The 24474-nt window shown below is 25.7% G+C and overlaps 1 protein-coding gene across 1 annotated transcript; it reads left to right on the forward strand.

The window, feature by feature from the left end:
* Positions 1-12987: 12987 nt before the first annotated feature.
* Positions 12988-15047, forward strand: LOC136079330 (uncharacterized). The gene is made up of 4 exons (XM_065795063.1): positions 12988-13288; positions 13958-14155; positions 14700-14793; positions 14898-15047. Exons 1-4 carry the CDS (start codon positions 12988-12990, stop codon positions 14965-14967), a joined length of 663 nt encoding a protein of 220 aa, XP_065651135.1. The 3' UTR covers positions 14968-15047.
* The last annotated feature ends 9427 nt before the right edge of the window (positions 15048-24474 follow it).

Consider the following 24474-nt stretch of genomic DNA (forward strand, 5'->3'; position numbering starts at 1 on the left):
CAGGTTTTCACTGATTTCTTTTAGAATCTTTTGTAATATTTTTGTAGATTCTGTGGGTTGTTAAGAAAAAATGGTTAAATAAACTCAAGGTGAACAAAGGAACCTAAGATTTTAACGACAAAATTCCCTTTTAAATACAAAAACTTATTTAAATTAAAAAAATATTACAAATGCAACAAAAACACAAGTTTTCACTGATTTCTTTTAGAATCTTTTGTATTATTTTTGTAGATTTTGTGGGTTTATTAGAAAAAATGGTCAAATAAACTTAAGGTAAGCATAGGAACATAAGATTTTTACGAAAAAAATCCTTTTTATGTACAAAAACTTACTTAAAATAAGATAATAATGCAATTGCAACAAAAAAACAGGTTTTACTTATTTCTTTTGCAATCTTTTATCTTGTTTTTAAAGATTCTCTTAGTTTTTTCGAAAAAATGGTCAACTTAATTTGGGGTGAGCATAGTTAACTTAGATTTATATGACAAAACCCTTTTTTGTTTACAAAAACATACTTTAAGTAAGAAAATAATGCAAATGCAACAAAAAAACAGGTTTTCACTGATTTCTATTGGAATTTTTTGTAATATATTTGTAGATTCTTTTGGTTTATTAAAAAAAATGTTCAAATTAACTTCAGGTGAGTAAAGGAACCTCAGATAGTTACGTAAAAACTCTTTTTTATATACAATAACTTACTAAAAATAAGAAAATAAAGCAAACGTAACAGAAAAACAGGTTTTCATAATTTATTTTAGAATCTTTTCTAATATTTTCGTAGATTTTGTACTTTTCATAATAAATAATGCAAATGCGAAAGAAAATCAGGTTTTCACTGATTTCTTTTAAAATTTATCGTAATATTATTGTTTTTTAAGATTCTGTGATTATATTAAAAAAAATGGTCATATAAACTAGAGGTAAACAAAGAAACCTAAGATTTTTACGACAAAACCCCTTTTAAGTACAAAAATTACTTAAAATAAGAAAGTAATGCAAATGCAACAAAATATCAGGTTTTTACTGAATTATTTTCAATCCTTTTGTAATAATGTTGTAGATTCGGTGAGTTTATTAAAAAAAATAGTCAAATAAACTTGAGGTGAGCAAAAGAACTTAAGATTTTAACGACAAAACTCCATTTTATGTACAAAAACTAACTTAAAATGAGAAACAAATGCAAGTACAACAAAAAAACAGATTTTTACTGATTTCTTTTGGAATCTTTTGCAAAATTTTGTAGTTTTGTTAGGTTCATTAGAAAAAATAGTAAAATAAATTTGAGGTGAGCAAAGGAAACTAGAGATTTTACCACAAAATCCCTTTTAAGTACAAAAACTTTCTTAAAATAAAAAAATAATGCAAATGCAACAAAAAGGCAGGTTTACACTAATTTCTTTTGTAATCTTATGAAATATTTTTTTAGATTCTGTAGGTTTATAATAAAAAATGGTCAAATAAACGTAAGGTGACCAAAAGAACCTATGATTATTACGACAAAACCACTTTTAAGTACAAAAACTAAATTAGTATAAAAAAATAATGCAAATGTAACAAAAAAACAGGTTTTCAATGATTTCTTTTGAAATCTTTCGTAATATTTTTGTAGATTCTGTAGGTTTTATTAGAGAAAATGATCAAATAAACTTAAGGTGAGCAAACGAAACTGAGGATTTTACGACAACACCCCTTTTTATGAACAAAAACTAACATAAAATAAGAAATAAATGCAAATGCACCAAAAAACAGGTTTTCACTGAATTCTTTTGATATTTTTATTAGCATTTTTAAAAAATCTGTTAGTTAGTTAGATAAAATGGTCAAATAAACTTGAGGTAAGCAAATGAACCTAAGAGTTTAACGACAAAACCCTTTTTTATTTACGAAAACTAACATAAAATTAGAAATAATTGTAAATGCAACAAAAAACAGGTTTTTATTGACTTCTTTTATAATCTTTTGCAATATTTTTTTAGATTGTGAGGGTTTATTATATAAAAAGGTCAAATAAACTTAAGCTGAGCAAAGAAACATAAGTTTTTTACGACTAAACCCCTTTTGAGTACAAAAACTTATTTAAAATAAGAAAATAATGCAATTGCAACAAAAAAACAGGTTTTCACTGATTTCTTTTGGAATCTTTTGCAATAATTTTTAAGATTCTGTGATTTTATTAATAAAAATGGTCAAATAAACTAGAGGTGAGCAAATGAACCTGAGGATTTTTGACAAAACCCCTTTTAAGTTAAAAAATAACTTAAAATAAGAAAATAATGCAGATGCAACAAAAAATCAGGTTTTTACTGAATTATTATAGAACATTTTGTAATATTGTTGTAGATATTGTGAGTTTGTTAGAAAAAATAGTCATATAAGCTTAAGGTGAGCACAGGAACCTCAGAATTTAATGACAAAACTTCTTTTTATGCACAAAAATTAACCTAAAATAAGAAATAAATACAAATGCAACAAAAAAACAGGTTTTTACTAATTACTTGTAGAATCTTTTGAGATATTTTTGTAGATTCTAAAGGTTTATTTCAAAAAAGAGTCAAATAAACTTGAGGTGAGCAAAGGAACCTAAGATTTTTACGACAAAATCAATTTTAAGTACAAAAACTTACTTTCCATAAAAAAGTAATGCAAATGCAACAAAAAAAGGTTTTTACTGATTTCTTTGGGAATCTTTTGTAATATTTTTATAGATTTTGTAGATTTTTAATAAAAAATGGTCAAAAAAACTTGAGGTAAGCAAAGAAACCTAAGGAATTTACGACAAAAACTATTTTAAGTACAAAAACTTACTTAAAATAAGATAAATAATGCAAATGCTACAGAAAATCAGGTTTTCACTAATTTCTTGTGTAATTTTATGTAATAATTTTGTAGTCTGTAGGTTTATTATAAAAAATGGTCAAATAAGCGTGAGATAAGCAAAGGAACCTATGATTTTTACGACAAAACCCCTTTTTATGTACAAAGACTTACTAAAAATAAAAAAATAATGCTAATGCAATAAAAAATCAGGTTTTCACTGATATCTATTGGAATCTTTTGGATTTTTTTTGTAGATTTTGTGAGTTTATTAGTAAAAATGGTCGAATAAACTTAAGGTAAGAAAGAAACCTTTGAATTTTTCGACAAAACCTCTTTTTATATTCAAAAACTAATTTAAAATAAGAAATAATGGCAAATGCAACAAAAAAACAGGTTTTCACGTATTTCTTTTGGAATCTTTTGTAATATTTTTGTAGATACTGTGAATTTATAAGAAAAAATCTTCAAATAAACTTGAGGTGAGCAAAGGAACCTCAGAGTTTTAGCAAAACCCCTATTTTGAACAAAAACTAATTTAAATAAGAAATTAATGCACATGCAACAAAAAAAACAGGTTTTCAATGATTTCTTTTAGAATCTTTTGTAATATTTTTGTAGATTTAGTGGGTTTATTAAAAAAATAGTCGAATAAACACAAGGTGAGCAAAGGAACCTAAGATTTTAACGACAAAACTCCTTTTAATGTACAAAAACTAACTTAAAATAAGAAATAAATGCAAATGCAACAAAAAATCAGGTTTTCATTAATTTCTTTCGGAATCTTTTGTAATATGTTTGTAGATTTTGTGGGTTTATTATAAAAATGGTTAAATAAACTTGTTTTAAGCAAACAAACCTAAGATTTTTTCGACAAAACCACTTTTTATGTACAATAACATACCTAAAATATAAAAATAATGCAAATGCAACAAAAAAACAGGTTTTCACTAATTTCTTTTAGAATCTTTTGTAAATATTTTGTAGATTCTGTAGGTTTATAAGAAAAAATGGAAAAAAAACCTGATTTGAGCAAAAATACTTAAGATTTTCACGACAAAACCCCTTTTTATGTACAAAAACTTACTTAAAATTAAAAAATAATGCAAATGCAACAAAAAAACAGGTTTTCACTGATTTCTTTAAGAATTCTTTTTTAATATTTTTGTAGATTCTGTGAATACATTAGAAAAAATGGTAAAATAACTTAAGGGTAAGAAAAGGAACCTAAGATTTTTTGCGACAAAACCCCTTTTTATGTACAAAATCATACTTAAAAAAAGAAAAATAATGCAAATGCAACAAAAAAACAGGTTTTTAGTGATTTATTTAGGATTCTTTTGTAATATTTTTGTAGATTCTGTGGACTTTTTAAAAAAAATGGTCAAATAAACTTGAGATTAGCAAAAAAACCTAAGATTTTTAAGACAAAACCACTTTTCATGTTCAAAAACATACTAAAAATAAGAAAATAAAAAATATGCAACAAAAAATCAGGTTCTCACTGATTTCTTTTGGAATCTTTTGTAATATTTTTGTAGATTTTAAATGTTCATTAGAAAAAAGGGTCAAATAAACTTGAGAAAAGCAAAGGAACCTATCATTTTTACGACAAAACCTCTTTTTTATGTTTAAAAACTTTCATAAAATAAATAAATAATGCAAATGCAACAAAAAAATAGTTTTTCACTGATTGATTTAGGAATCTTTTGTGTTATTTTTGTAGATTTTGTGGGTTTATTAGATAAATGGTCAAATAAACTTGAGGTGAGCAAAGAAACCTAAGATTTTCGCAACAAAACTCCTTTTTATGAACAAAAACTTACTTAAAATGAGAAAGTGATGCAAATGAATCAATAAAACATGTTTTTATTGATTTCTTTTGGAATAATTTTCAATATTTTTGTAGGTTCTGTGGGTTTATTAGAAAAATGGTCAAATAAACTTGAAGTGAGCAAAGAATCCTAAGATTTTTTCGACGAAACCCCTTTTTATTTACAAAAACATTCTTAAAGTGAGAAATTAATTCAAATGCAACAAAAAAAAAAGTGTTCACTAATTTCTTTCTGAATCTTTTCTAATATATTTGTAAATTCTGTTGGTTTATTAGCAAAAATGGTCAAGTAAACTTAGGGTGATTAAAGAATCCCATGATTTTTACGACAAAACCTATTTTTATGAAACAAAAACTTACTTTAAATAAACAACATTGCAAATGCAACAAAAAAACAGATTTACACTGATTTCTATTGGAATCTTTTTTTTAATATTTATGTATATTCTGTAGGTATATATAAAAAATTTATGAAATAAACTTGAGGTGAGCAAAGTAACCTAAGGTTTTTACGACAAAACCCCATTTTATGTACAAAAACTTACTTATAATAAACAAAAAATGAAAATGTAACAAAAAAACAGGTTATTCTTGATTTTCCTTTATATCCTTTGTAATATTTCTGTAGATTCTGTGGGTTTATTTACAGGAACTTAAGATTTTTACGACAAAACCCCTTTTTATGTACAAAAACTTACTTAAATAATGAAAATAAAGCAAATGCAACAAAAAAAAAAGGTTTTGAATGATTTTTTTTGATATCATTTAAAATATATTTGTAGATTCAGTGGGTTCATTAGAAAAAATTGTAAAATAACTTTGAGTTAAGAAAAGGAACCTAAGTTTTTTACGACAAAACCCCTTTTTATATACAAAAACTATATTAAAATAAGAAATAATTGCAAATGTAACAAGAACACAGGTTTTCACTGATTTCTTTTGGAATCTTTTGTAATATTTTTGTAGATTCTGTGGGTTGTTAAGAAAAAATGGTTAAATAAACTCAAGGTGAACAAAGGAACCTAAGATTTTAACGACAAAATTCCATTTTAAATACAAAAACTTATTTAAATTGAAAAAATATTACAAATGCAACAAAAACACAAGTTTTCACTGATTTCTTTTAGAATCTTTTGTATTATTTTTGTAGATTTTGTGGGTTTATTAGAAAAAATGGTCAAATAAACTTAAGGTAAGCATAGAAACATAAGATTTTTACGAAAAAAATCCTTTTTATGTACAAAAACTTACTTAAAATAAGATAATAATGCAATTGCAACAAAAAAACAGGTTTTACTTATTTCTTTTGCAATCTTTTATCTTGTTTTTAAAGATTCTCTGGGTTTTTTCGAAAAAATGGTCAACTTAATTTGGGGTAAGCATAGTTAACTTAGATTTATATGACAAAACCCTTTTTTGTTTACAAAAACATACTTTAAGTAAGAAAATAATGCAAATACAACAAAAAAACAGGTTTTCACTGATTTCTATTGGAATTTTTTGTAATATATTTGTAGATTCTTTTGGTTTATTAAAAAAAATGTTCAAATTAACTTGAGGTGAGTAAAGGAACCTCAGATAGTTACGTAAAAACTTTTTTTTATATACAATAACTTACTAAAAATAAGAAAATAAAGCAAATGTAACAGAAAAACAGGTTTTCATAATTTATTTTAGAATCTTTTGTAATATTTTCGTAGATTTTGTACTTTTCATAATAAATAATGCAAATGCGAAAGAAAATCAGGTTTTCACTGATTTCTTTTAAAATTTATCGTAATATTTTTGTTTTTTAAGATTCTGTGATTATATTAAAAAATATGGTCATATAAACTAGAGGTAAACAAAGAAACCTAAGATTTTTACGACAAAACCCCTTTTAAGTACAAAAATTACTTAAAATAAGAAAGTAATGCAAATGCAACAAAATATCAGGTTTTTACTGAATTATTTTGAATCCTTTTGTAATAATGTTGTAGATTCGGTGAGTTTATTAAAAAAAATAGTCAAATAAACTTGAGGTGAGCAAAAGAACTTAAGATTTTAACGACAAAACTCCATTTTATGTACAAAAACTAACTTAAAATGAGAAACAAATGCAAATACAACAAAAAAACAGATATTTACTGATTTCTTTTGGAATCTTTTGCAAAATTTTGTAGTTTTGTTAGGTTCATTAGAAAAAATAGTAAAATAAATTTGAGGTGAGCAAAGGAAACTAGAGATTTTACCACAAAATCCCTTTTAAGTACAAAAACTTACTTAAAATAAAAAAATAATGCAAATGCAACAAAAAGGCAGGTTTACACTAATTTATTTTGTAATCTTATGAAATATTTTTTTAGATTCTGTAGGTTTATAATAAAAAATGGTCAAATAAACGTGAGGTGACCAAAAGAACCTTTGATTATTACGACAAAACCACTTTTAAGTACAAAAACTAAATTAGTATAAAAAAATAATGCAAATGTAACAAAAAAACAGGTTTTCAATGATTTCTTTTGAAATCTTTCGTAATATTTTTGTAGATTCTGTAGCTTTTATTAGAGAAAATGATCAAATAAACTTAAGGTGAGCAAACGAAACTGAGGATTTTACGACAACACCCCTTTTTATGAACAAAAACTAACATAAAATAAGAAATAAATGCAAATGCACCAAAAAACAGGTTTTCACTGAATTCTTTTGATATTTTTATTAGCATTTTTAAAAAATCTGTTAGTTAGTTAGATAAAATGGTCAAATAAACTTGAGGTAAGCAAATGAACCTAAGAGTTTAACGACAAAACCCTTTTTTATTTACGAAAACTAACATAAAGTTAGAAATAATTGTAAATGCAACAAAAAAACAGGTTTTTACTGACTTCTTTTATAATCTTTTGCAATATTTTTTTAGATTGTGAGGGTTTATTATATAAAAAGGTCAAATAAACTTAAGCTGAGCAAAGAAACATAAGTTTTTTACGACTAAACCCCTTTTGAGTACAAAAACTTATTTAAAATAAGAAAATAATGCAATTGCAACAAAAAAACAGGTTTTCACTGATTTCTTTTGGAATCTTTTGCAATAAATTTTAAGATTCTGTGATTTTATTAATAAAAATGGTCAAATAAACTAGAGGTGAGCAAATGAACCTGAGGATTTTTGACAAAACCCCTTTTAAGTTAAAAAATAACTTAAAATAAGAAAATAATGCAGATGCAACAAAAAATCAGGTTTTTACTGAATTATTTTAGAACATTTTGTAATATTGTTGTAGATATTGTGAGTTTGTTAGAAAAAATAGTCATATAAGCTAAAGGTGAGCACAGGAACCTCAGAATTTAACGACAAAACTTCTTTTTATGCACAAAAATTAACCTTAAATAAGAAATAAATACAAATGCAACAAAAAAACAGGTTTTTACTAATTACTTGTAGAATCTTTTGAGATATCTTTGTAGATTCTAAAGGTTTATTTCAAAAAAGAGTCAAATAAACTTGAGGTGAGCAAAGGAACCTAAGATTTTTACGACAAAATCAATTTTAAGTACAAAAACTTACTTTCCATAAAAAAGTAATGCAAATGCAACAAAAAAAGGTTTTTACTGATTTCTTTGGGAATCTTTTGTAATATTTTTATAGATTTTGTAGATTTTTAATAAAAAATGGTCAAAAAAACTTGAGGTAAGCAAAGAAACCTAAGGAATTTACGACAAAAACTATTTTAAGTACAAAAACTTACTTAAAATAAGATAAATAATGCAAATGCTACAAAAAATCAGTTTTTCACTAATTTCTTGTGTAATTTTATGTAATATTTTTGTAGTCTGTAGGTTTATTATAAAAAATGGTCAAATAAGCGTGAGATAAGCAAAGGAACCTATGATTTTTACGACAAAACCCCTTTTTATGTACAAAGACTTACTAAAAATAAAAAAATAATGCTAATGCAATAAAAAATCAGGTTTTCACTGATATCTATTGGAATCTTTTGGATTTTTTTTGTAGATTTTGTGAGTTTATTAGTAAAAATGGTCGAATAAACTTAAGGTAAGAAAAGAAACCTTTGAATTTTTCGAAAAAACCTCTTTTTATATTCAAAAACTAATTTAAAATAAGAAATAATGGCAAATGCAACAAAAAAACAGGTTTTCACGTATTTCTTTTGGAATCTTTTGTGATATTTTTGTAGATACTGTGAATTTATAAGAAAAAATCTTCAAATAAACTTGAGGTGAGCAAAGGAACCTCAGAGTTTTAGCAAAACCCCTATTTTGAACAAAAACTAATTTAAATAAGAAATTAATGCACATGCAACAAAAAAAACAGGTTTTCAATGATTTCTTTTAGAATTTTTTGTAATATTTTTGTAGATTCAGTGGGTTTATTAGAAAAATAGTCGAATAAACACAAGGTGAGCAAAGGAACCTAAGATTTTAACGACAAAACTCCTTTTAATGTACAAAAACTAACATAAAATAAGAAATAAATGCAAATGCAACAAAAAATCAGGTTTTCATTAATTTCTTTCGGAATCTTTTGTAATATTTTTGTAGATTTTGAGGGTTTATTAGAAAAAATGGTCAAATAAACTTAAGCTGAGAAAAGGAACCTCAGAGTTTAACGACAAAACCCCTTTTAAGTAGAAAAACTTAATCAAATTTAGAAAATAATGCAAATGCAACAAACAATCTAATTATCACTGAGTTCTTTTGGAATCTTTTGTGATATTTTGCAGATTCTGTAAGTTTGGCAAAAAAAATTGTTAAATAAACTTGAGATAAGCAAAGGAACCTAAGAGTTGTACGACAAAACCTCTTTTTATGTACAAAAACTAACTTAAAATAAGAATTAAATGCAAATGCACCAAAAAACAGGTTGTTACGGATTTCTTTTGAAATCTATTGTAATATTTTTAAAGTTTCTGTCGTAATATTTGAAAATATGGTTTTATAAACTTGAAGTATATAAGTGAACGAAAGATTTTTACGACATAACCCCTTTTAAGTCCAAAAAACTTACATAAACTAAGAAAATTATGCAAATGCAACATAAATTCAGATTTTTACTGACTTCATTTTGAATCTTTTTTAATAATTTTGTAGATTCTGTTCATTTTTCAGAAAAATTAACAAATAAACTTGAGATGAGCAAAGGATCCTAATATTGTTACGACAAAACCCCTTTTTTTTGTACAAAAACTAAATTAAAATAATAAATAAATGCAAATGCAACAAAAAAACAGGTTTTCACTGATTTCTTTTGGAATCTTTTGTAATATTTTTGTAGATTTTGTGGGTTTATAATAAAAAATGGTCAAATAAACTTGAAGTATTTAAAGGAACGAAAGATTTTTACGACAAAACCCCTTTTAAGTACAAAAAACTTACCTAAAGTTAGAAAATAATGCAAATGCAACATAAAATCAGGTTTTTACTGATTTCATTTTTAATCTTTTTTAATAATTTTGTAGATTCCGAACTTTTTAGAAAAACTGGTCAAATAAACTTGAGGTGAGCAAAGGAACCTAAGATTTAAACGACAAAACCCCTTTTTACGTACAAAGTCTAACTTAAAATATAAAATAAATGCAAATGCAAGAAAAAAACAGGTTTTTACTGATTTGTTTGTGAATCTTTTGTAATATTTTTGTAGATTCTGTCTGAGTATTTATAAAAATGGTCAAAATAACTTGAGGTAAGCAAAGGAACCTAAGAGTTTAACAACAAAACCCCTTTTTATGAACAAAAACTAATTTAAAATTAGAAATAAATGCAAAAGCAACAAAAAAACAGTTTTTTACTGATATCTTTTGGAATCTTTTGTAATTTTTTTATAGATTTTATGTATTTAATAGAAAAAATGATCAGGTAAACTTAAAGTCAGCAAAAAAACTAAGATTTTTACGACAATAAATTTTTTTTACTTACAAGAACTTAATTCAAATAAGAAAATAATGCAAATGCATTAAAAAATCGGGTTTTTACTGATTTCTTCTAAAATCTTTTGTAATATTTTTGTAGATGGTATTGGTTTATTAGAAAGAATGGTCAAATTATTTAGAGGCGAGAAAAGGAACCTAAGATTTTTACGACTAAACTCATTTTTATGTACAACAACTACTATAAAATATGAAATAAATGCAAATGCAACAAAAAAACATGTTTTCACTGATTTATTTTAGAATCTTTTGTAATATTTTTGTAGATTCTGTATGTTTATTAGAAAAAATGGTCAAATAAACTTGAATAAGCAAAGGAACCTAAGGTTTTTACGACGAAACCCCTTTTTATGTACAAAAACTTACTTAAAATTAGAAAATAATGCAACTGCAACAAAAAAATAGATTTTTACTGATTTCTTTTGGAATCATTTGTAATACTTTTGTAGGTTCTGTGGATTTATTAGAAAAATGGTCAAATACACTTGAGTTGAGCAAAGGAACCTAAGATTTTATTAACAAAACCCTCTAAAAAATGAAGCGTTGATTTGATGTTGATTAACGTTGATTTTGCGTTGATATTAGCGATCATCAGCGATCAGCTATAAATGGACGTTGTAGCAACGGCAATATTATCAACACCAAATCAACGTTTACTTACAAACACTGAGCGTTCGTTGATTTTCTGTTGACAAAAAACAAATTTATTGAGCCGTTTACTAACAGTAATTTGCAGAGCAAACAGCATGTTCTGCTGGAATATTTTTGTTATTTTTGGTGGTAATAAAACGTTTGTTCAAATTTTAATTATATTACGGTATGAAATGAATATAAACTTTATTGAAAAACATATACTTTATTTAGTAATTATATTTTCAGTTCTTGAATAAAGATTATCCTAATGAAATTAGGGTAGTTCTTTAACATTACTATTATCATAGCAAATTAGTAATGTTTATGATTGCAAGTATTTGCCTGATAAATTCTGACTGCAAATTTAAATCATATAGTACAAAATACAATTTAAATTGTTTTTTTCTGTATAAGAATAATAATTCTTTTCTTTTTTTTCTTTTGTGATGTAATAAAATAAAGATAATAATGTCTAAATGTGACAGAAGCCTGTACATGAGAGAATTTATGAAAGAAAAACGAGATACTGAAAAAAGAATAAAATATCTTCTTGAAGAGTGCAATATTGTTGGTAGAGGGAATTATGTTCATCTAGATTCAGACATTCAAAAGATTTTTAAAGTTTCTAAAGATGTGCACATCGATATATTGATGTTTTCAATCACTTTGCCTGAAAATAAATTTTGTTTAAGTAAAGTTGAATCTAATTATGGTGATGTTGATGACATTACTGTTGAAAATAGTTTATACAGTAGTATTGATACTCTAACTTCAACAAAAGATTTTTTATATGAGTGGACATTAAAATACTGTATAAAAGATGATGCTTTAAATGCACTTTTATTTCACTTAAATAAATTTACTCCATCTATACCGAAATGCAGGCAGACATTACAAAAATCTCTTCAAAAAGTTAATGTTTTATATGTCAGTGGAGGCGATTATATATATCTTGGAGTTGAAAGTGCAATCGATTATTATATATCAACAGTTGGAAATAAGGAAAAGCTTGATCTAATTGTAAGTATTGATGGTGCATCTATGTACAATAGTAAAAAGACTTCCATTTGGCCTATACTAATTACAATTAACAGAAAAAGACCATATGCTGTTGCAATTTGGTATGGTCAGGGAAAACCAAACAATTTGAATGAGTACTTTAAAGATTTTATTCTTGAAATAAAAAAAATGGGTATAAACAGCTGCAGGTGACTATTAAAGCTTTTGTTTTTGATGCGCCTGCAAGAGCATTTGTTAAATGCATTATAGGGCATAGTGGCTACCATAGCTGTGAAAGATGTATGGCAGTTGGCACACAAAAAGATGGTGTAAGATTATTGGAAACAACTGCTTTACTTTGTACTGACATGGCTTTTAATAATAATTTTATAAAGATCATCAACTTGAGAGTCTTTCTCCGCTTGTTCAGTTAAATTTCCCAATGGTAACTGGATTCCCATTGGACTATATGCACTTCATATGTCTTGGGGTAGTTAAAAAACTTCTAATAAACTGGTGTAAAGGTCCCCAATGTATTAGAATAAGTCAATCTGTTAAAGACAGTATTTCAAATGAACTCATAAATTTAGGAAGTTATACACCATCCAATTTTCAACGTAGACCACACTCTTTAAATGAACTTGAGAAGTGGAAAAGCAACAGAGTTTCAATTCTTTCTGCTTTATGCTGGACCTGTTGTTTTAAAAAGGAAAAATAGATAAAACTAGCTATGATTTATTTATATATCTTTCAATTGCTATGCACATACTGCTTTCTGATAAAATGGTGAAAAATGAATTGTTAGTTTTGCCATATGCTAAACAGTTGCTTATATGGTTTGTTAGAGAAGTGCAAATTTTGTATGGGGAGATTTTTGTAACATACAATGTTCATAGCATGATTCATTTAGCTGATGATTGTGTTAACTTTGGGGAGAGTCTTGATCATCTATCAGCTTTTCCTTTTGAAAACTTTTTGGGTCAAATTAAAAAAATGGTGCAAAAATCACATCAGACTGTTGCCCAAATAGTGAATCAACTAAATGAGAGAAAAAAGTTGGATATTTTTCTTAGAGAAAGGAATGGTAAAGGAATTTCTGTCCAAGTGGTAAATAAAAAGATCACATCAAATCTATGAGAGTTTATTTCATTCAAGACAAAGGGTTTTATTTTAGTAGAAGAGGTTTAGTAGATCTTTTAAAATGCAAAGCTCTAAATCCTCATTCTGTTCAAAAGTTTTTTTCTGATTGTTCTGAAACATCTTATTTAGACGTTTGTTATGTAAATTCATTAGCCAACCTAAAAACAATTTTTCTGAAAAAAAAGAACTTTTGAAAAAAGGCTTGATGATCAAAAAGTTCAAAAACCTGTTCAAAAAGGTGGTTATGCTTTTTTTCTGCCTAGATATAGTGATATTGCTTATGATCACTGATTTCTTGAATTAAAAACACAAATTTTGATTATACTTGCTGACCATCATTTTTTAAAGAATGTCTGTGCATGTGTCATTTTGTAAAATTTGTTATAAATTTGTCAAATATATAGTTTATTGAATAATTTTAAAGTGAGTTGAATGCATTTTAATTTATAAATTTTCTCTGTGAAACAAATATCTGGTATGTATATAGAAATAATAAAATATTTACGCTGGTGTTTTACATTAATAAATCTAAAAAGGGTTTAAAAAAAATTTATTGTTTTTAATCTCTAATGTATTTTTAATTTTATTTTGTAACTTATATAAGATTGTTTAGAATTAAATTGCACCAGAATATTGAAATGTCAATTTTTAAATAGAAAAATTAAAGAAGTGGAAGTGATTGCTAAAAGTTGGATGAAAAATGGTAGGAAATGCTTCTGGCCGCCATTTAAAAATCCGCTGCATTTCGTAAAGCTGTCACAACTTTGCAGGCACTGGAAGATATACCCAGCTAGGATTTTATACACTACAGGTTTGCATATTACTATAAAAAAATGTAAAATAATTGAATTAGATACTGAACTGTATGTTTTGACCAGTGCACTGGAGAGGATAAACATGTGCTGATGCAAATTTATTTTGGACCCCCTTTACAATATGACTATGCTCTCATTTAATATCACTTATTTTAAATCTAATATTCCAATTGGCATATGTTTAAATAATATGTTCTGAATGTCTTTAGAATGTTTAAAAAAGATTTCCAACTATTAAGAAAAGTTTTTTTAATCATTGACAAAAACATTTTTATTTTGGAGTCTTTATAAAAAACAAGTTTTTTTAACAATGTTTTTAGTTTTTTTTTAAAACTTTTATTTTTTTTTTTAAACTCTTAGTGTTTTTTAAAAACTAAAAAATTCATTAATTTTCATGGGTTTTTCATTAAAATTCATTAATTTTTATGCCGTGCACCAACTGCACCCCGTTCTCATAGGGCCTGCTTTTGCCGCAAACATTTCAATTACATTTTCATTAGATATTGATAAATGATTTTACGTACATAGATTTGTGTTTAGATTTTTATGAAGAAGCTCAGTCACGCTTAGAAAAAGCAGCAGATGCTTCAAATATTGAAAATGACACCGCAGAGAAAAAAGGGACCAAGCGAAAGTAAATTTTACTAAAATTAGTTTTTAATAAATAAAAAATTTTACAATAAAGAATTACACAAATCATGTACTTTTTTTGTTTAAAAAGTAAAGTTTATATTAAAGGAGAAAGACGGCAATGACATTCTGTGAAAGTGATGAAGATATTGTGGTTGGTGATGAAGGACTATACTGAAGACATTATTTTGATAGTTCAAATAGCCAAAAAACATCTAACATGATTCCAAATATAGCAGGTTAACTATTTTTGTAAAAGAAAAATAATGGCTTGTTAAAATAAACATGCTTTTTTTTTTACTGAATTATAGATGTTTTTAAATCGATATCAACTCCCCATTTACACAGTGAAATAGCAAGCTTTTCAGTTGCTGAAAATAACATTGAATTCTCAAAAGAAACTAATCTATCTCAAGGGAAAATGATGTTGTCTTCAAATATATTGGTAAAAAAAAGTCCTAATATTGTGTTTGTTCTAATTAAAATCTGTGTGCGTGTGCAGTAAAAAAATTAAGAGAAATCAGAACTATATGTTATAGAATATAATTTTGTTGACAAATATTTTATAAATATATGTTTGTTGACAAGTTTAAATAAAAATCACTATAGAATGTTTAAAAATTTTGTTTAATTTTTGTATGTCTATTTTATCTATATCTAGGTAGAAAATGGCTCTAAAAATTGTGTTTTGGATAAAGAGGATAGCAGAGAAAGATATTGGTCTTGCGAGGGTAAATAAAGTTTTTAAAAATGTATATTTCAATGTGTTAATCAAAGTTTAATTTTTTTTTTCCATTTAGGTAATTTTTCATGATTAAATTTTTACAAAATATTTTACATAAATAATAATAATATTATTTATTTTAATACATTATTTTTTTAAGATTTTCAAAAAGTTGCGTTGGGTTGGATGGCAAAAATAGATAAAAAGGTACTACTGTTGCTTTTTATTTTAATGTCAAGGATTACATATGGCCCCCACAAATTTTCAAAATTTTCAATCAAATCAGAAAAGTGATTCAAGAATCAAAAAATCCATGTATTGAAATCAAGATAATTTCATTCTTATAGAATAAACATAATATGTATTCTGACCCTTAAGTAATTTTTATTTTTTTAATAATAGATGAGTTCTCTTAGTCGTTGTGGAGGTAATACTTCATATAAATCGGCTTTTGCTTTTGGAAATTTGTTGATGAGCGAAGACGCTGGGGCCTGTTTTAATGTCTCTGGTGGTTCATTGAAGATAAATTTTAAAACATACACCCTGTATCATATGATAGTGGGTAAGAATGGTTTTATGCATTTTTTTAGATTTTTCTTTTTACAGGAAATATATTTTGTTTATCCCAGTCAGTCATTTATGTAACTATTTGCTATAATTTCTGCAGTTTGATTTTTTCAAATTTGATTTGAATTTTCGATTTAGATGCGATTACACGACAGCATCATGATGCAAAAATTTGCGAATGTCATTCAGGCATTTCGGAATTTTTAAGGCAATCAGGAACACGACTCAATCGAAAAGTTTTAAAAATGAACAATGCTGCAAACGATAAATAAATTATTTGAAAATGTAAATTTTGTGTTAAATTCAATAAAAAACTTTCTTACTTAACACAGTGCCTACTTTATTTCATTATTCTTTTGAGTTAGCTTTGAATTGCTCTATCTATAAATTTTTTGCTAAATCCTTTATTTACAGCCTGTTTTTTACAAAACAAATAAATATTTGAGCAATATGTATAAATTTTATATACAAATATTTTATATAAATACATATATACATACATAATATATACAAATTATAAATTAGTAGAAAATTACTTGACAAAAAATTTTTCTTTTAACACTGTGTTCCATCAATAAAAAGACTCATCAAAAATAATGAGTTTTTTTTATTGATAAGAGCATTTCTGATAAGTCTTACAGTGTTAAATGAAAAAAATTTTGTTTGGTGATTTCCTACTAATTTATAATTGCTCTGTTCTTTTAAGAACATTGAGCACTCTATTTTGTAGAATACATTTTAAAGTTGTTTAAATATATATATATATATATATATATATATATATATATATATATATATATATATATATATATATATATATATATATATATATATATATATATATATATTTCGTAAACTGTTGATATATTTTTTTGATACATGCATCAAAAGCGATATCAAAATGCCGTTGGCTATTAAAAAAAACAGTGTTGAATCACCAGAATAAATGTTTGTTGATTAAACGTTGAAAAGCAACATTCGATCAACGTTTTTTGTAAACACCAAATCAACGTTGATGAGTGGCTAACATTTTGGACAAAAAATCAATATGGAATCAATGTTGACGAGAAACATTGAATCAACATCAAATCAACGCCTCATTTTTTAGCGGGAACCCCTTTTTATGTACAAAAACTTACTTAAAATAAGAAAATAATGCAATTACAACGAAAAAAAAGGTTTTTACTAATTTCTTCTTGAATCATTTGTAATATTTTTGTAGATTCTGTGAGTTTATTAAAAAAAATGATTAAATAAACTTGAGGTGAGCAAAAAAACCTAAGATTTTTGCGACAAAACCCCCTTTTTATGTACAAAAACTTAATTAAAATAAGAAAATGATGCAATTGCAACAAAAAAACAGGTTTTTACTGATTTCTTTTGGAATCTTTTGTTATATTTTTGTAGATTCTGTAAGTTTATTTAAAAAAATGGTCAAATATATTTGAGGTGAGCAAAGGAACCAAAGATTTTTACGACAAAACCCCTTTTTATGTACAAAAATTACTTATAATTAGAAAATAATGCAATTGCATCCAAAAAACAGGTTTTCTCTGGTGTCTTTTAAAATCTTTTGTAATATTTTTAAAGACTCTGTGAGTTTATTGGACAAAATGGTCAAATAAACTTATGGTGAGCAAAGGAACCTAAGATTTTTACGACAAAACCCCTTTTTATGTTCAAAAACTTCTTAAAATAAGAAATTAATGCAATTGCAACAAAAAATCAGGTTTTCACTGATTTTTTCAGAAATCTTTTGTAATATTTTTGTAGATTCTGTGAGTTTATTTGACAAAATGGTCAAATAAACTTGAGGTGAGCAAATGAACCTAAGATTTTTTCGACAAAACCCCTTTTTATTTACAAAAACTTACTTAAAATAAAAAAATAACGCAATTGCAACAAAAAAACCGGTTTTCACTGATTTCTTTCGGAATCGTTTGTAATATTATTGTAGATTCTGTGGGTTTATAAGAGAAATAGTCTAATAAACTTGAGGTGAGCAAAGGAACTTTGGATTTTTACGACAAAACCCCTTTTGATGTACCAAAACTTACTTAAAACAAGAAACTAATGCAATTGCAACAAAAAACAGGTTTTCCTTGATTTCTTTTGAAATCTTTTATAATATTTTTGTAGATTCTGTGGATTTATTAAAAAAATGGTCAAATACACTTGAGGTGAGAAAAGGAACCTAAGATTTTTACGACAAAACCACTTTTTAAGTATAAAAACTTACTTAAAATAAGAAAATAATGCAATTGTAACAAAAAAACAGGTCTTCACTGATTTCTTTGGAATCTTTTGTAATATTTTTGTAGATTCTGTGGGTTTATTTGGAAGAATTGTCTAATTATTTAAAGGTGAGCGAAGGAACCTAAGATTTTTACAACAAAACCCCCTTTTATGTACAAAAACTTACTTAAAATAAGAAAATAATGCAATTGCAACAAAAAAACAAATTTTCACTATTTTCTTTTGGAATCTTTTGTAATATTTTTGTAGATTTTGTGGGTTTATCAGAAAAAATGGTCAAAAAAGCTTGAGGTGAACAAAGAAACCTAAGATTTTTACGGAAAAACCACTTTTTATGTAGAAAAACTTACTTAAAATAAAAAAACAATGAAATTGCAACAAAAAAATAGGTTTTCACTGTTTGCTTTTGGAATCTCTTGTTATATTTTTGTAGATTCTGTAGGTTTATTAGAAAATAAGGTTAAACAAACTCTAGGTGAACAAAGGAACTTAAGCTTTTCACAACAAAACCCATTTTTATGTACAAAAACTTACTTATATTAGGAAAATAATGCAATTGCAACATAAAAACAGGTTTTTACTGATTTCTCTTGAAATTTTTTTTAATATTTTTCTTAAATCTGTGGGTTTTTTAGAAAATATGGTCAAATAAACTTGAGGTGAGCAAAGAAACCTAAGATTTTGACGACAAAACCCCTTTTTATGTTCAAAAACCTATTTAAAACAAGAAAATAATGCAATTATAACAAAAAAACATGTTTTCAGTAACTTCTTGTGGAATCTTTTGTAATATTTTTGTAGATTCTGTGGGTTTATTAGAAAAAATGGTCAAATAAACTTGAGGTGAGCATAGGAACCTAAGAATTTTACGACAAAGCCGCTTTTTATGTACAAAAAGTTACTTAAAATAAAAAAATAATGCAATTGCAACAAAAAAACAGGTTTTTACTGATATCTTATAAAATCTTTTATAATATTTTTGTAGATTTATGGGTTTATTAGAAAAAATGGTCAAATAAACTTAAGGTGAGCATAGGAACCTAAGATTTTTACGACAAAACCCCTTTTTATGTACAAAAAGTTACTTAAAATAAAAAAATAATGTAATTGCAACAAAAAACACGTTTTCACTGATATCTTTTGGTATCTTTTATAATATTTTTGTAGATTTTTGGGTTTATTAGAAAAAATAGTCAAATAAACTTGAGGTGAGCAAAGCAACCTAAGATTTTTACGACAAAACCCCTTTTTATGTACAAAAACTTACTTAAAATAAGAAAATAATGCAATTGCAACAAAAAAACAGGTTTTCACTGATTTCATTTTGAATCTTTTGTATTATTTTTGTAGATTCTGTGGTTTTATTAAAGAAAATAATCATTTGAATCAAAAACAATTATGTATACCAATGTTTTTCAGATCAAGGCGTATATAATGTCGATAAACTTTTTTTTGAAAATGAGTAATTTTCTTAAAACAAATCTAAAAACATTTTTTGACTGATTTCTTTTGGAATCTTTTGTAATATTTTTGTAGATTTTGTGGGCTTATTAGAAAAAATGGTCAAATAAACTTGAGGTGAGCAAAGGAACCTAAGATTTTTACGACAAAACCCCTTTTTATGTACAAAAAGTTACATAAAATAAAAAAATAATGTAATTGCAACAAAAAAACACGTTTTCACTGATATCTTTTGGAATCTTTTGTAATATTTTTGTAGATTTTTGGGTTTATTAAAAAAAATGGTCAAATAAACTTGAGGTGAGCAAAGGAAGTTAAGATTTTTACGACAAAACACCTTTTAATGTACAAAAACTTACTTAAAATAAGAAAATAATGCAATTGCAACAAAAGAACAGGTTTTCACTGATTTCTTTTTGAATCTTTTGTATTATTTTTGTAGATTCTGTGGTTTTATTAAAGAAAATAATCATTTGAATCAAAAACAATTATGTATACCAATGTTTTTCAGATCAAGGCGTATATAATGTCGATAAACTTTTTTTTGAAAATGAGTAATTTTCTTAAAACAAATCTAAAAACATTTTTTGACTGATTTCTTTTGGAATCTTTTGTAATATTTTTGTAGATTTTGTGGGCTTATTAGAAAAAATGGTCAAATAAACTTGAGGTGAGCAAAGGAACCTAAGATTTTTACGACAAAACCCCTTTTTATGTACAAAAAGTTACATAAAATAAAAAAATAATGTAATTGCAACAAAAAAACACGTTTTCACTGATATCTTTTGGAATCTTTTGTAATATTTTTGTAGATTTTTGGGTTTATTAAAAAAAATGGTCAAATAAACTTGAGGTGAGCAAAGGAAGTTAAGATTTTTACGACAAAACACCTTTTAATGTACAAAAACTTACTTAAAATAAGAAAATAATGCAATTGCAACAAAAGAACAGGTTTTCACTGATTTCTTTTTGAATCTTTTGTAATATTTTTGTAGATTCTTTGGGTTTATTAGAAAAAATGGTCAAATAAACTTGAGGTGAGCAAAGGAACCTAAGATTTTGACGACAAAACCCCTTTTTACGTACAAAAACTTACTTCAAACAAGAAATAAATGCAATTGCAACAAAAAAACAGGTTTTCAATGATTTTTTTTGGAATCTTTTGTAAGATTTTTGTAGATTCTGTGGGTTTATTAGAAAAAAGGTTCAATTTAATATAAGGTGAGCAAAGGAACCTAAGATTTTTACGACAAAACCCCTTTTTATGTACAAAAACTTACTTAAAATTAGAAAATAATGCAATTGCAAAAAAAAAAACAGGTTTTCACTGATTTCTTCTGGAATCTTTTGTAATATTTTTGTAGATTTTGTGGGTTTATTAGAAAAGATGGACAAATAAACTTGAGGTGAGCAAAGGAACCTTAGATTTTTACGACAAAACCCCTTTTTATGAACAAAAACTTACTTAAAATAAGAATATAATGCAATTGCAACAAAAAAACAGGTTTTCACTGATTTCTTTTGGAATCTTTTGAATTATTTTTGTAGATTCTGTGGGTTTATTAGAAAAAATGGTCAAATAAACTTGAGGTGAGCAAAGGAACCTAAGATTTTTACGACAAAACTCCTTTTTATGTTCAAAAACTTACTTAAAAAAAGAAAATAATGCAATTGCAACAAAAAAACAGGTTTTCACTGATTTCTTTTGGAATCTTTTGTAATATTTTTGTAGATTCTGTGGGTTTATTAGAAAAAATGGTCAACTAAACTTGAGGTGAGCAAAAGAACCTAAAATTTTTACGACAAAACCCCTTTTTATGTACAAAAACTTACTTTAAATAAGAAAATAATGCAATTGCAACAAAAAAACAGGTTTTTACTGATTTCTTGTGTAACCTTTTGTAATATTTTTGAAGATTTTGTCGAAATATTAAAGAAAATGTTTATTTGAATCAAAAACAACCATGAATACATTAGTTTTTTAGCTTAAGGAGTAATTTATGTCGATAAAATATTTTGTGAAAATAAGTAATTCTCTTGAAAAAAATCAAAAAAAGATTTTCACTGACTTCTGTTGGAATCTTTTAAAATATTTTTATAGATTCTGTGGGTTTTTTAGAAAAAATGGTCAAATAAACTTGAGGTGAGCAAAGGAACCTAAGATTTTTACGACAAAACCCCTTTTTATGTACAAAAACTTACTTAAAATAAGAAAATAATGCAATTGCAACAAAAAAACAGGTTTTCACTGATTTCTTTTGAAATCTTTTTTAATATTTTTGGTGATTCTGTGGGTTTATTAGAAAAAATGGTCAAATAAACTTGAGGTGAGCAAAGGAACCTAAGATTTTTACGACAAAACCCCTTTTTATGTACAAAAACTTACTTAAAATAAGAAAATAATGCAGTTGCAACAAAAAAACAGGTTTTCACTGATTTCTTTTAGAATCTTTTGTAATATTTTTGTAGATTCTGTGGGTTTATTAGAAAAAATGGCCAAATAAACTTAAGGTGAGCAAAGGAACCTAAGATTTTTACGACAAAACCCCTGTTTATGTACAAAAACTTACTTAAAATAAGAAAATAATGCAATTGCAACAAAAAAACAGGTTTTCACTGATTTCTTTTGGAATCTTTTGTAATATTTTTGTAGATTCTGTGGGTTTATTAGAAAAAATGGTCAAATAAACTTGAGGTTAGCAAAGGAACCTAAGATTTATACGACAAAACCCCTTTTTATGTACAAAAACTTACTTAAAATAAAAAAATAATGCAATTGCAACAAAAAAACAGGTTTTCACTGATTTCTATTGGAATCTTTTGTAATATTTTTGTAGACTTTGTGGGTTTATTAGAAAAAATGGTCAAATAAACTTGAGGTGACCAAAGGAACCTAAGATTTTTACGACAAAAGCCCCTTTTATGTACAAAAACTTACTTAAAATAAGAAAATAATGCAATGGCAACAAAAAAACAGGTTTTCACTGATTTCTTACGGAATCTTTTGTAATATTTTTGTAGATTCTGTGGGTTTATTAGAAAAAATGGTCAAATAAACTTGAGGTGAGCAAAGGAACCTAAGATTTTTACGACAAAACACCTTTTTATGTACAAAAACTTACTTAAAATAAGAAAATAATGCAATATCAACAAAAAAACAGGTTTTCACTGATTTCTTTTGGAATCTTTTAAAATATTTTTGTAGATTTTGTGGGTTTAATAAAAAAAATGGTCAAATAAATTTAAGGTGAGCAAAGGAACCTAAGATTTTTATGACAAAACCCCTTTTTATGTACAAAAACTTACTTAAAATAAGAAAATAATGCAATTGCAACAAAAAAACAAGTCTTCACTGATTTCTTTTGAAATCTTTTGTAATATTTTTGTAGATTCTGTGGGTTTATTAGAAAAAATGGTCAAATAAATTTGAGGTGAGCAAAAGAACCTAAGATTTTTACGACAAAACCCCTTTTTATGTACTAAAACTTACTTAAAATAAGAAAATAATGCAATTTCAAAAGAAAAACAGGTTTTCACTGATTTCTTTTAGAATCTTTTATAATATTTTTGTAAATTTTGTCGAAATATTGAAGAAAATATTCTCTTGAATCAAAAACAACCATGAATACATATGTTTTTTAGCTCAAGGAGTAATTTATGTCGATAAAATTATTTGTGAAAAAGAGTAATTCTCTTAAAAAAAATCCAAAAACAGATTTTTACTGACTTCTTTTGGAATCTTTTGTAATATTTTTGTAGATTCTGTGGGTTTATTAGAAAAAATGGTCAAATAAACTTGAGGTGAGCAAAGGAACCTAAGATTTTTAGGACTAAACCCCTTTTTATGTACAAAAACTTACTCAGAATAAGAAAATAATGCAACTGCAACAAAAAAACAGGTTTTTACTGATTTCTTTTGGAATCTTTTGTAATATTTTGTAGATTCTGTGAGTTTATTAGAAAAGATGGTCAAATAAACTTGAGGTGAGCAAAGGAACCTAAGATTTTTACGACAAAACCCCTTTTTATGTACAAAAACTTACCTAAAATAAGAAAATAATGCAATTGCAACAAAAAAACAGGTTTTCACTGATTTCTTTTAGATTCTTTTAAAATATTTTTGTAGATTTTGTGGGTTTATTAGAAAAAATGGTCAAATAAACTTGAGGTGAGCAAAGGAACCTAATATTTTTACGACAAAACCCCTTATTATGTACAAAAACTTACTTATAATAAGAAAATAATGCAATTTCAACAAAAAAACAGGTTTTCACTGATTTCTTTTAAAATCTTTCGTAATATTTTTGTAGATTCTTTGGGTTTATTAAAAAAATGTTCAAATAAACTTGAGGTGAGCAAAGGAACCTAAGATTTTGACGACAAAACCCCTTTTTACGTACAAAAACTTACTTCAAACAAGAAATAAATGCAATTGCAACAAAAAAAAAGGTTTTCAATGATTTTTTTTGGAATCTTTTGTAAGATTTTTGTAGATTCTGTGGGTTTATTAGAAAAAAGGTTCAATTAAATATAAGGTGAGCAAAGGAACCTAAGATTTTTACGACAAAACCCCTTTTTATGTACAAAAACTTACTTAAAATTAGAAAATAATGCAATTGCAAAAAAAAAAACAGGTTTTCACTGATTTCTTCTGGAATCTTTTGTAATATTTTTGTA

This window comes from Hydra vulgaris, chromosome 04, assembly GCF_038396675.1.
Source record: "Hydra vulgaris chromosome 04, alternate assembly HydraT2T_AEP".
NCBI lineage: Eukaryota > Metazoa > Cnidaria > Hydrozoa > Anthoathecata > Hydridae > Hydra > Hydra vulgaris.

What these genes read in the sequence shown, in the direction of transcription:
- LOC136079330 (XM_065795063.1), top strand. Translation starts at nt 12,988, where the DNA reads ATGGTGAAAAATGAATTGTTAGTTTTGCCATATGCTAAACAGTTGCTT. An exon ending in TTTTCTTAGAGAAAGGAATG is followed by an intron (nt 13,289 to 13,957) that starts GTAAAGGAATTT and finishes AAGATTGTTTAG; the next exon opens with AATTAAATTGCACCAGAATA. An exon ending in AAAAAAGGGACCAAGCGAAA is followed by an intron (nt 14,794 to 14,897) that starts GTAAATTTTACT and finishes TTTATATTAAAG; the next exon opens with GAGAAAGACGGCAATGACAT.